The sequence below is a fragment of the Stegostoma tigrinum genome, chromosome 18, assembly GCF_030684315.1.
Source record: "Stegostoma tigrinum isolate sSteTig4 chromosome 18, sSteTig4.hap1, whole genome shotgun sequence".
Classification (NCBI taxonomy): Eukaryota; Metazoa; Chordata; class Chondrichthyes; order Orectolobiformes; family Stegostomatidae; genus Stegostoma; species Stegostoma tigrinum.
The window spans coordinates 40,216,445-40,228,498 of record NC_081371.1 but is presented as its reverse complement, the minus strand read 5'-3'; the positions used below and the strand labels follow the sequence as shown (position 1 = coordinate 40,228,498).

The 12,054-nt window shown below is 40.2% G+C and overlaps 1 protein-coding gene across 2 annotated transcripts in view; it reads right to left on the bottom strand.

The window, feature by feature from the left end:
- acss3 (acyl-CoA synthetase short chain family member 3) overlaps window positions 1-12,054 on the bottom strand; it is a 70,236-nt gene that overhangs the window by 40,873 nt on the left and 17,309 nt on the right. For both annotated transcript variants that reach the window (XM_048548317.2, XM_048548318.2), the window contains exons 3-7: window positions 8,357-8,545; window positions 6,275-6,409; window positions 4,580-4,720; window positions 3,756-3,836; window positions 3,574-3,669 (exon numbers count right to left, since the gene is read on the bottom strand). In XM_048548317.2, coding sequence (XP_048404274.1) covers window positions 3,574-3,669; window positions 3,756-3,836; window positions 4,580-4,720; window positions 6,275-6,409; window positions 8,357-8,545 — 642 coding nt within the window. The remainder of the gene's footprint in view (window positions 1-3,573; window positions 3,670-3,755; window positions 3,837-4,579; window positions 4,721-6,274; window positions 6,410-8,356; window positions 8,546-12,054) is intronic.

The following is a 12,054-nucleotide window of genomic DNA, read 5'->3' as shown; positions in this document are numbered from 1 at the left end:
CTGCTCCCAGGATGAGGCATTCCACTCCCGCACATCCCAGATGTCCAAGTTCTTTAAGGACCGCAACTTTCCCCCCACAGTGATCGAGAACGCCCTTGACCGCGTCTCCTGTATTTTCCGCAACACATCCCTCACACCCTGCCCCCGCCACAACCGCCCTAAGAGGATCCCCCTCGTTCTCACACACCACCCTACCAACCTCCGGATACAACGCATCATCCTCCGACACTTCCGCCATTTACAATCCGACCCCACCACCCAAGACATTTTTCCATCCCCACCCCTGTCTGCTTTCCGGAGAGACCACTCTCTCCGTGACTCCCTTGTTCGCTCCACACTGCCCTCCAACCCCACCACACCCGGCACCTTCCCCTGCAACCGCAGGAAATGCTACACTTGCCCCCACACCTCCTCCCTCACCCCTATCCCAGGCCCCAAGATGACATTCCACATTAAGCAGAGGTTCACCTGCACATCTGCCAATGTGGTATACTGCATCCACTGTACCCGGTGTGGCTTCCTCTACATTGGGGAAACCAAGCGGAGGCTTGGGGACCGCTTTGCAGAACACCTCCGCTCAGTTCGCAACAAACAACTGCACGTCCCAGTCGCAAACCATTTCCACTCCCCCTCCCATTCTCTAGATGACATGTCCATCATGGGCCTCCTGCACTGCCACAATGATGCCAACCGAAGGTTGCAGGAACAGCAACTCATATTCCGCCTGGGAACCCTGCAGCCTAATGGTATCAATGTGGACTTCACCAGTTTCAAAATCTCCTCTTCCCCTACTGCATCCCTAAACCAGCCCAGTTCTTACCCTCCCTCCACTGCACCACACAACCAGCCCAGCTCTTCCCCCCCACCCACTGCATCCCAAAGCCAGTCCAACCTGTCTCTGCCTCCCTAACCGGTTCTTCCTCTCACCCATCCCTTCCTCCCACCCCAAGCCGCACCCCCATCTACCCACTAACCTCATCCCACCTCCTTGACCTGTCCGTCTTCCCTGGACTGACCTATCCCCTCCCTACCTCCCCACCTATACTCTCTCCACCTATCTTCTTTACTCTCCATCTTCGGTCCGCCTCCCCCTCTCTCCCTATTTATTCCAGTTCCCTCTCCCCATCCCCCTCTCTGATGAAGGGTCTAGGCCCGAAACGTCAGCTTTTGTGCTCCTGAGATGCTGCTTGGCCTGCTGTGTTCATTCAGCCTCACATTTCATTATCTTGGAATTCTCCAGCATCTGCAGTTCCCATTATCTCTGATACTAATACCTGTGATACTATTTACTTGCTAAGTATCATGTTTTATTTAAAATGGAGGAAGTCTCCAAGATTGGCTTGCTCCAAACTAATTTTCGGTAAGAATCCAAAGCAAACACTGAATTTAACAACTTTATAATTCATTTGCAGCTATTTTCTCTCAGATAGCTGGTGATATCAAGCTAAGTTTTCTTTATCTCCTACTGAGGACCTCAAATCAGTGCCCAGACAATGGGTTATTCTTCACCCCCATTACCAACTGCCATTTGTTTCCAACGTAATCCTGGGCAACAGAAACCATGTTTCCTTTGCCAGTTTTTCAGTTCTTCCATCCAGTTCTGCTCTAATCATTCATCCATCTGGGCCTTGGATATGTTTTTTTTCTGTCTAATCTCTCAAGTGAATTTACCTTGAGTTACATAATTACATTGTCAATCATTTAATCATTTCCTAACATCCACATGGCCACCGATCATTTTGTTTTCAACTTTTCCCTTTCCTTCAGCCCTGTTCCTACTTATTGTTGTCCATCTGCAACATCTCCCATTTCTGATAAAAGACCACTGACCTGAAAAATTAATTTGTTCTCTCTCTACAATGTTACTGACCAACTTAATGTATTCAGTATTTTGTGTTTTTATTATATGAAAATATTTATTCAAAAGCCAGTATCAACTTTGGATACATTTTCAAGAACAGAGTTAAATCCTGCACTCCCATTAGGCACAATTACAGTGATGGAACAGTGTTCCCTACTGCATTCCTAACATAGCTGACCTGTTACGATTGTAATTGCTGTGTTTTCAGGTGCATCAAGGACACCCACTACACTGCAGCTGCCTCAGGGCATCTACCCTGCCTTAGCATTTCTTCTCTCATGTCTTAACAAAATTGTCTCTGCAACTGTATCCTACTCTCAACCTTAGATGGGGAACCATTCCCTCAGGACCCTACTGCCTCCAAACTTCAAAGCTGGATTGTGACACAAAGTAAATGATCATAGAAATGGAACAATACAGAAAAAGGTCTAGAGGGTGTTTAAAACACAACAGCAGGATCACTAATATCAGATGCTGTCTAAAACAGAATTTAAAGAGGCATTGTTTATGACACGGAATTGTTTGATTCAATGATGAGTCTGGAATCCAGTAAAATGCCAAAGTAGAAGCTCAGGTGGTGTTCCTTGAGCTTCCAATGAGGTTCATCAGGAGTGTAGAAGACAAGGTCAGACTGGGTAGGAGTAGATACAGAATTAATAGGACAATGTTCTGATAAAATGTCACAACCTGTAGCATTAACTCTTGTCTCTCAACTTACAATAGTTTATGTTTTTATCATTGTATAGAGGAACTGTTGTACCCTACACATTCCCTGGGCACCATAAAGGAACAAAATCTACCAAGCGCCGGGAGCTGCCACAGGTTTTAGTTTATAAACTCTCTACTGCAAGCAGTGAATTCTAGGAGATGTTAAGGTATCTTCATCCTTTTTTTAGTGTCAAGTTCTCTCATTGCTGAAAAGTTGAATATGACTCTAAATTTTTGAGCTTTGAGTGTTTCCTGGTACCTCATGCAATTAGCCATCCTTCATGTGAGATTCTAGACAGTGGCAGTCGGCAGACTTGTCAACTATTGATGCATCAAAGCTATCTTACCCTGTAGACATTATTAATCATTTTGTTCAGAAGTCATGTTACACACTCTGGTCTCCTGGCTCAGGGGTACAGAAGCTATGCAAATACCATTGCACCTTAAGAATTCAAACCCGACCCTGTGCCTATCTTTTCAAATCAACCTGTTCAGAGTTGTTATTCGAGATAATGGGAACTGCAGATGCTGGAGAATCCAAGATAACAAAGTGTGAAGCTGGATGAACACAGCAGGCCAAGCAGCATCTCAGGAGCACAAAAGCTGACGTTTCAGGCCTAGGCCCTTCATCAGAGTTGTTATTACACACTGCTGGAGCAGCTAGGACTTGAACCTGGTCCTCCCAGCCCAGGGTAGTGACACTACCACGGACCCACAAGAGGGGCGCCATCTGATCCCGTATTCATCTAATATTAATGAGATTCACTAACCAAATATCAGAAGTGTAAACTTTGACTAATCGTCTACTTCCCTAATTATCAGCATTCACGCTATTTGTGATCTCCTCATGACAGTTAACTAAGGCAGGTTAACCTAGCACAGTCACAAGTCTTATGTGTTCATTATTCCAGACCTCAAATGGCACTTTTTGTCAGTGACTTGCTCTAATTTTCTTCTGCCTACAATCTGTTCTACGGAAAAGTACTCAATAATGTTTCGCCCACCTCATACAAAACAGTTGTATTGCCATGAAAGAGTGGTCCATAGCAAATATAGGAATGGCCTACTACCCAGCCGAGATCGGAAGCTGCCCACCACACCTGGAAAATGTAAAACAAAGACTATTACATAGAAACACTACAAAAAGAAGTTTTCAAGAAAATCTGTCACAAATGGTAAGCTTTACCTCACCAGGCTTGATACCATACACTTCTGACATTGTCCAGTTTAGCATGACTGTATAGTCACCCGAAGTACGCACAACACCCTAAAAAAAAAATTTTGACAATCAACTTTGTTTGGTATACATTTTGATCCAACTGGGGGTGCTGCCTGCATATTGCAAATGATATGAACATCCCTAAGCTAAAGAATAAAAAAAAAGGCTTTTGCTCTTGTTAGCAAATTATCCCTGCTGGAATAGCGTTCCTGTGCACATTTACGAAGCTCATTGATTAGAGATTTCAGTAAGTGTTGAACAAGCTTGTCTTGCCACCAAGGAATATTACCAAATTAAGTGGCATTGGCTATCTGGCACGGATTGGGAGAAGTTAGGGTTGAAGGCCGGTGGCTTAGTCAAAGTAATAGAATTTAAGGTGATTCCCAAGGAAAGAAAGGTAGATAGAGACATTTAAAGTAAGGAATTCGCGAGCTTAGGACCAAGACTGCAGAAGTTACAGTCACTGATGATCAGACTTTGAGCATGAATACCCGAGGGATGCATGCCCGGAGGAGGTTTTAAAAAAGTAGGGAGGGATTTAAAAACAATAAATGAATTTAAAATCCAGGCATTGCGCAACCAGGAGCCAAAGCACGTCAGCAAGCTTAGGGGTGAGCAGTGGATAAGACATGGTGTGAGTTGGCAAATGGGCATCAGAAGAGGTGAGGCGAGGTGTAGTTCTCTCCAGGGCAGGACTCACATTAAGTTCCACCCACTGTAACTACAAGCCTATATTGTTCAAATGTTCACTATCCAAACCCAAGTCAAGACAGGAGTGTTCAGTTTCCTACCTTTGGTAACCCTGTTGTCCCTGATGTGTACAGAATATACAAAGGATGGTTTGAAGTCACAGGGACACAGTCATGAGGTTGAGCAGCAGAAACCTCTTCGTCCCAATCTAATTCCTGGCCGGATGTCAAATGGACTCTCTCCTAAAATATCATTTCAGATTTACACAACAAGAAACACAGTGATTAATGTATCATTATCATGAACACTTTTTTATTCTGTCAAATTTTAACAACTCTTTTTAATGAAGTCAAGCAAATGCTTCTAACCTCTCCCCTTCCATATTAAAAAACAATAGAGATGTATTTGAATCCTGCAATTGATGTAATTGACATGACCAAGATCATTTGCATTGTGTTTGAATTTATGCAAAGTCCTTTCTAAAAAAAAATAAAAATAATGCTTGTTCAATTTTATTTAGATTCATCAGTGAACAGAAATTGGTAAATAGAATTATAAGAAATAGAATTATAGGCTCATCATCAATTAGATAAATATCTAAACTACCCAGCTCCAACCTCAGAAGAATATTGCACCAGTTAAATATTCCAATTCCCCAGGACACAAGAAATCCCTCAAATGAGTCTGTCAATATAAACAATAAAAATGTAATTATATAATGCTTTATCATGCCATCACAACCTTTCAAAGCATTTCACACATTATAACTAATATCAATTTTTGTACAAGCACAGCCAGTTTGTGCTGTGAATTAACATCCACTCATGTTAGATCAAGACTGCATAAATTAATTTATTTGTAACTGCATAGCGTCAGAGATTGACAGAAACGTGTTCTCTCTGCAGTGCTCAGCAGTGCCCTCACCCTCCCCATTACTCACATCTGCCACCATCCCATGTTCAGGTGAACTCCAGTCTAGGTCACAGAGGTGAATGTACTCTGTACTAAATAACCCTGGCCTCATTGCGGTTCGCAAGCATCTCATAATGAACAGTGTCAACTCAAAAATATTCATTGCAAAGTTGCCCAATGGTTCAATACGTAGCTGTGCCATACACACCAGAAAAATGTCAAGTTTGAAGTTCGAGGTGTCTGTAGTTAGGTGATCTCAGGTGGAAAAACAAATAGGGGAGCTGGTGACACAGTGGTAGTATCAGTGTACGGGTGAACCCGGAGGTCCAGGCTAAAGCTCTGGAGACAAGGGTTCAAATCCCACCACCGCTGCTGATGGTAGAACTTAAATTTAACCAATAATTGTGAAGTATCAAACTTTATCAGTGACATTTCTAAAAATCCATCTGATTTGCTAAATCCCTTTAGGGAGGGTAATCTGCCATCCTTACCTAGATTGCCTGAAATAGTTTAACATTCCACGCAGTTCAAGGTCAATTCAGGATGGGCAATAAATGCTGGCCTTGCAAACTACATTCACTTCCCACAAAAGAATGAAAACAAAGTCTGTATTTTTATGGTTTTGGAGGAATAATTCGAGAGAGTTTCATTCCCATTTTCTATTCAACAATCAGCTTCAGAGCCAAGTGTATCAATATTAACATGACAGTCACAATAACAGCTCGCATTTTAATTAACACAGAAACTGGCCTGAGACACTTCACAGAAGTGTTAGCAAAAACATGGATGCTGAGTATAAACTTATTATAAACAGGGATAACCAAAGGCCTAGTCAAAGATGTGAGTCTTATGTCAAAATGCCACTCGTTTGATTTGGCACTCACCATGTTAGCTCGATTATAAATTATGACTTTTTCTGGCTTGTACTGAGCACTTTTCAATGCTTTTTCCAGCAAGGGGATATATTCTACTCTTCTCCCTGGCTCAATACCAAATGACGATGTCACAATCAATTTTGGCTAGAGTAGAAGAAAATAAATGGAAGTGTCGTTCAAGAAATAATAATCTTTTATTTTTATTTTGCCATGAAAAACACATCTAATGAGTCAAAAGTGGTGATATAGTTAACGTATAATGATGATCTCCCTGGTTGATGGCATAGCATCATAAATCAACAGGAATAAATGGATTAGAAGTAGATAGCTGATACACTGAAAAATTGTTTTGGAAGTTTTACAATTATCCTGTTATTGTACTGAATCTGCCATTAGCTGCAACAAGTTTTTATTTGTCATTCAAGTGATTAATTTAGTTAATTTTGTAATTTACGAAAAGTCTTTTACTTTAATTAATTCAGTGAATTATAGAATTTATTCTTTCTGCAAGGTATGAAATGACAACAAAACTAGGAACACAAGCAAGAGAGATAACAAGTCACACATGAGAGAGTTAATAAGTTAAAAATTTATTGCTTTTGAAATCTTTTCTAAAATGTCTGGTGATTTATAAATTTTACACTGATTATTATTTATGACATCACTGTGGAATATACACAAAAAAAAACAAAAATAATAAATTGCAGGGAAACGTATTCCCCAATCTTTACTTAAATATATCATTAAAAAGCAGAACAGTTACAATGTTGTTCCACATTAATATATCAGATTTCGTGTTTTCGTTTATCAGACCTTCTGTAACATATACAAATTGATCTCGGAAACTAATATTCCGAAATTCCAAGGGATTCATTCTTGAATCCACCTAGACTTTTCATTCTTGGCAGAAAGTAGTGAGGAAAGAAGAATGTAAACAAAGGGAGAAAATGCAAAATGGTTAGGCCTGACTGTGATGTGTCAGGAGGTTGAATAGTGGCAGCCTTTTATAAAAACAGTAAAGAATACTTAGGAAAGGGACCACTGAACGAAATGATATACAAAGAATTAATACCAATATGAGAGGTGGAGACAAATCTGTCAAGAGAGGCACAAAAGAAATTTCACACTTTTCCAATATAATCAACATTTGTGAACCACAGAATTTTGAAACTTTAATCAAGATAGGACAGAATAGATACAGACTGATTTTAACACTACTAACCTTTGGAAACAATCCGATGCTTTCAGTACACTCAAGTAGAACTGCTGACATTATCTAAAGGCTACAGCCTTTCCCAAAGCTTTATCCCTGGTTTAGACCCATCACGTAACACAAACAAAATGTTGCACTCTAAACAGTTATAGTTTTCACCATGCATTGATATATTATATTAATAAAAAACACAAACATAAATTGCTGATGAGTCTCAGCAGGTCTGGTGGCATCTGTGGGAAGATAGCAGAGTTAACATTTCAAGTCTGATCACCCTATCTGATCCTCGCAATTTCTGTTTTTATTTCGAATCTCCAGCATTTCCAGTTCCTTGTTTCATTATATTTACATAGCATCTTTAAATAACGAAGCATCTCACAACATATCACAAGAATATTATAAAAACAAACATTATGACAACAAGCCATTTTAGGAAACATTAGGTACATGAAAGTATGAACAAAGAAGTGTGTTTTAAAAAGAACATTAAATGAGGAAATTGAGGTGGACAATAAAAGAGATAGAATGTAGAGCTTGAGACCAAAGCAACTACAGACATGGCCATGAATGATGAGATCATAGTTAGGAAAGCATAAAGGGCCATACAATGTGGTTAAGGAACTGAACAACAGATTAAAATTATGCACATAACACTGATGAGAGGCACTATGATACAGAAATTGATGATACCTAATCTATTGAATCTCTTACTTTTACAATTCACAAAGGATTATCTTTTCATTAGTCTAGAGAATAATGTTACAGCATAGAAGCTGTCCTAGATCCCATATGTAAATTTACAGTTTGCTTATATTGGAATTCATTTTGGGTTAATATGATTTTCCACTTTGTATTTTTATTGGTTCTTCTTATTTTACCTTTGCATGGTTAATACGAGTAGACAGCTCCCTGGATGCAAAGCCACCAAATATCAAACTGTGTATTGCTCCAATTCTAGCACAAGCCAACATTGTATATATCGCTTGTGGAATCATTGGCATATAAATAGCAATGCGATCACCCTTCTTGACTCCATGTTGTACCAGGACAGCAGCCAATCGTGAAACCTACAATATTTCAAAACAACAATTACTTTCAGTGAAAAATGGCAGTTACATTGTTGTGAGAAAATACCATTAAATGTTCATTCTTACTATAAAATAGTAGTACCAATCAAATTAACACTCCCTATATATTCCAGTTTCAGCATTAAGAAATTGAACAATTGTGCTTGATTTATTTGCAAAGGCATAACATCTCATTACATTTCTATGTCCAAACACAGCAATTTTGGCAAATATTCAAAATCCTTTCAAAAACAAAAGGAAAATATATACCTTTTCCTTGTTCCTGATCCACTATTAATTTCTTCAGGACTTCCAGCAAGCTATCCTTCTTTTTGACAGTAATTACTGTGGCAAGGTAATTATTCAACATATCTGCCACTTCCCCATAGATCTGACAAAAACCCACTTTCAGTCTTTCGTGGGCCAACATTGCTCCTCACCACATCCTTTCCCTTTATGTAACAAACTTTTTTTCTTACTGATTTTGATAGCCCCAGCAAGTTTCCTTTCATAAGCCCCTTTGGTATCTTTTTACAAATACTTTTTGTTTTGCTTCTATTTTTAATGCTTTGTTCTTCCTTGTATTCAGCAGGATCTGGGCAGGTTTTTACATTTGTGTAGTCTTGTGTTATCCTCCATGGAATCTTTTCTCCCCCCTCTGCTTAGGAGTATAAACTGTCTTTGCATTCATTTAAATGACCATTTAAACATCTTTCAATGTTCTTTACTTGTTTAGCCCATTAGCAGATTTTTCCAATTTCCTATGGACAGTCTCTGTCTCATCTCATTGAAGTCCTTTGCCTGCTGCAACCTAATGACGAGGTTTGGGGTACCCTTTGATACCCTGTTGATAATACCATGTTGGTAATTTACAATCCTCACCAGTAACAGACACAAAATCGGAAAAGCGGGTTTCCAGCATGAATGCAATACATGCGATAGTTAGTTTTCAACTGCATTACTTTAAGGTGACACTAAGTCAGGCTTGAAACACAGACATTCGCAAAACAGACTTAAATGAAAATCAGGTCCTGGATTACATTGTCACTGATTTCGTTAACCCATTCTCTGCAAAATGTCCATTGTAGAATCAGTCTGGGATAGAAAAATATGTCTGACATGTTCAGAAGTTTCTCTTCACGCAAAGTTGGTCGAACTTTACTAAATACTGAAGTCCAGTTTTTTTTTTCCGCCTCTTGGAATCATCTTTTCTTCAGTGTATGCCTCTTTATGTAAACCCATGGAGGTTAAGACATACTTTCTAAACTCTTAGTAATCACTTTCCCGGTGTAAGTCAAAACCAACAAAGATAGAAGAAAGCAAATAATCTGGCTGTCCTCAAAATGCTGCAAAATCAGATGAGGCAAATAATTGAGGCAGCAACACCTTTAGGTCCAGGAACACCTCAGGTCATATGTTCACAGCAGTCATTAACCAAGAAAACATGTTTACGGAACATTCCACTGCAACTGGGTACGTCACAGCAGGTCAGTCCTTCAAATCTCAGAACAGGCAATAAATAAGCTCTGCAAATCATTTTACAGCAAATAGTAAACCAGCTCTTTGAGCGAATGCTCAGAATCTTTTGTGGAATCCCTACAGTGTGGAAGCAGCCCATTTGGACCATCAAGTCCACACCAACCCTACAAACAGCAACCCACTCATACCCACCCCCTACCCTATCCTTGTAATTCTGCATTTTCCCATAGCTAATCCACTTAGCATGCACATCTTTGGACTGTGGGAGGAAACTGGAGTATCCAGAGGAAACCCACACAGACACAGCGAGAATGTGCAAACTCCGCACAGACAGTCACTTGGAGATGGAACTGAACCCGGGTCCCTGGTGCTGTGAGGCAGCAATGCTAACTAGTGAGCCACCGTACTGCCCCAATCCTCTTACAATGAATGACAAAAAATGGTCATTACCTTGTTTGGAGTCAAAAGCTAGGAATTTATCTTGTTTCCAGGTAATATATTGCCTCAACTTTCCCTCCTTGCTGATATCATTAACATCCACAAAACTAAGTACAACAGAACCGTGCCACTGCGTGACTGCCAGCTGCTCTGTTTGCGGTTCCACTACCAAGTATTAACCCAGGAAAGTGAAAACAACAATGGCCACTCAGCATTATCAACCCAGTAAATTCATGCTTACTAACACATGGTCGCTTGTACCAAATCTGGGAGCATAGTGTTATGACCCAGACATCCCCATATAGCAGCCTGACAGCCATACTCAAAATCATAGCTTATAGACAATGTCCCAGATACTAAACTCGATCCCTGGATATGTCCTATTAAAAAACAGGCCAGTCCCAGAGGCAGCAGGACAGCAGTACCAGTCAGGGCAGAGAGTTCACCTGTTCCTCAGCATAGACTTTGGGCCCTATGAAATCTCATGACATCAAATTCAACATCAATACGGAAACCTTTTGCTGATTACCACCTAGGAGTCTCTTACACTCACACCAACTGTTGCATCAATAATCCAATATGTTGAACATTTATCAAAAGAAGCACCAAGTGAGGCAAGTACACAATGTACCCTGGGTGGAGGACTTCAATGTCCAACACCTACAGTAGTTCAGCAGCACCACTACAGACTCGGTTAGCTGAACCCTGAAGGACTAGGATGCTCAGCTGGGTGTGCGGCTCGCAAAACCTACCTATTGTCCTCATCAATTTCTACCCGTCACAGATGCCATGATCAAATTTGTGGATGTGACCACTGTACAGTTCTTGTGGAGGCAAAGTCCTAACTTCACATGGAGAACACCCTCCATCATACTAAATAGGCAGATTTTGAAAAAAATCTAGCATCTCAAAGCTGGGCATCTATGAGGTGCTGTATGGGCCAGCAGCAGCAGAATTGCTTTCAACCTCAACCTGTAATCTCATGACTGAACTATCTCCCATCCTACCAAGGTCATGAAATGTGGATGTCAACAAGAGTATATCAAGAGCAGTCCCAGGTATATCTATAAGCAATGTACCCACATAGCAAAACAACCATACATGATGAGAATTATGTAATCCCATAATCAATCAATCAGATCTGAGGGTGGATCTTTTCTAAGTTCTGCATTGTGAGTATTGATGAATTATATAAGTAATTAGAGGAGGAGCATCCACAAAATAACCATATCCCCAATAATGGAAAAGCCCAGTAGTTCAATGCAAAAGATACTATGAAAGAAGCATTTGCAGCCATCTTCAGCCAAAGGTGCCAAATGGTCCAGATAAACAAAGAAAAATGGGCCAGTAATGGGCAGAGGGCATTGTGATTCAGATGACATTCGGGACAGAAAGAGAAAAAGTACTTTATCTGCATGCATGAAGCATTTACTGCAAAATAAATTAATTAATAGTACAGATAATAAATGGCTTTGCTTTAGTGCCGATTTAGAGAAATGAGATCAAATATTCACCAAAAAATGGAAGGGCTTTCTGTCATAGTCAATATGGTGCTGCAGCTCCAAATGTGAATATCCTGTTCCCATTTCCAA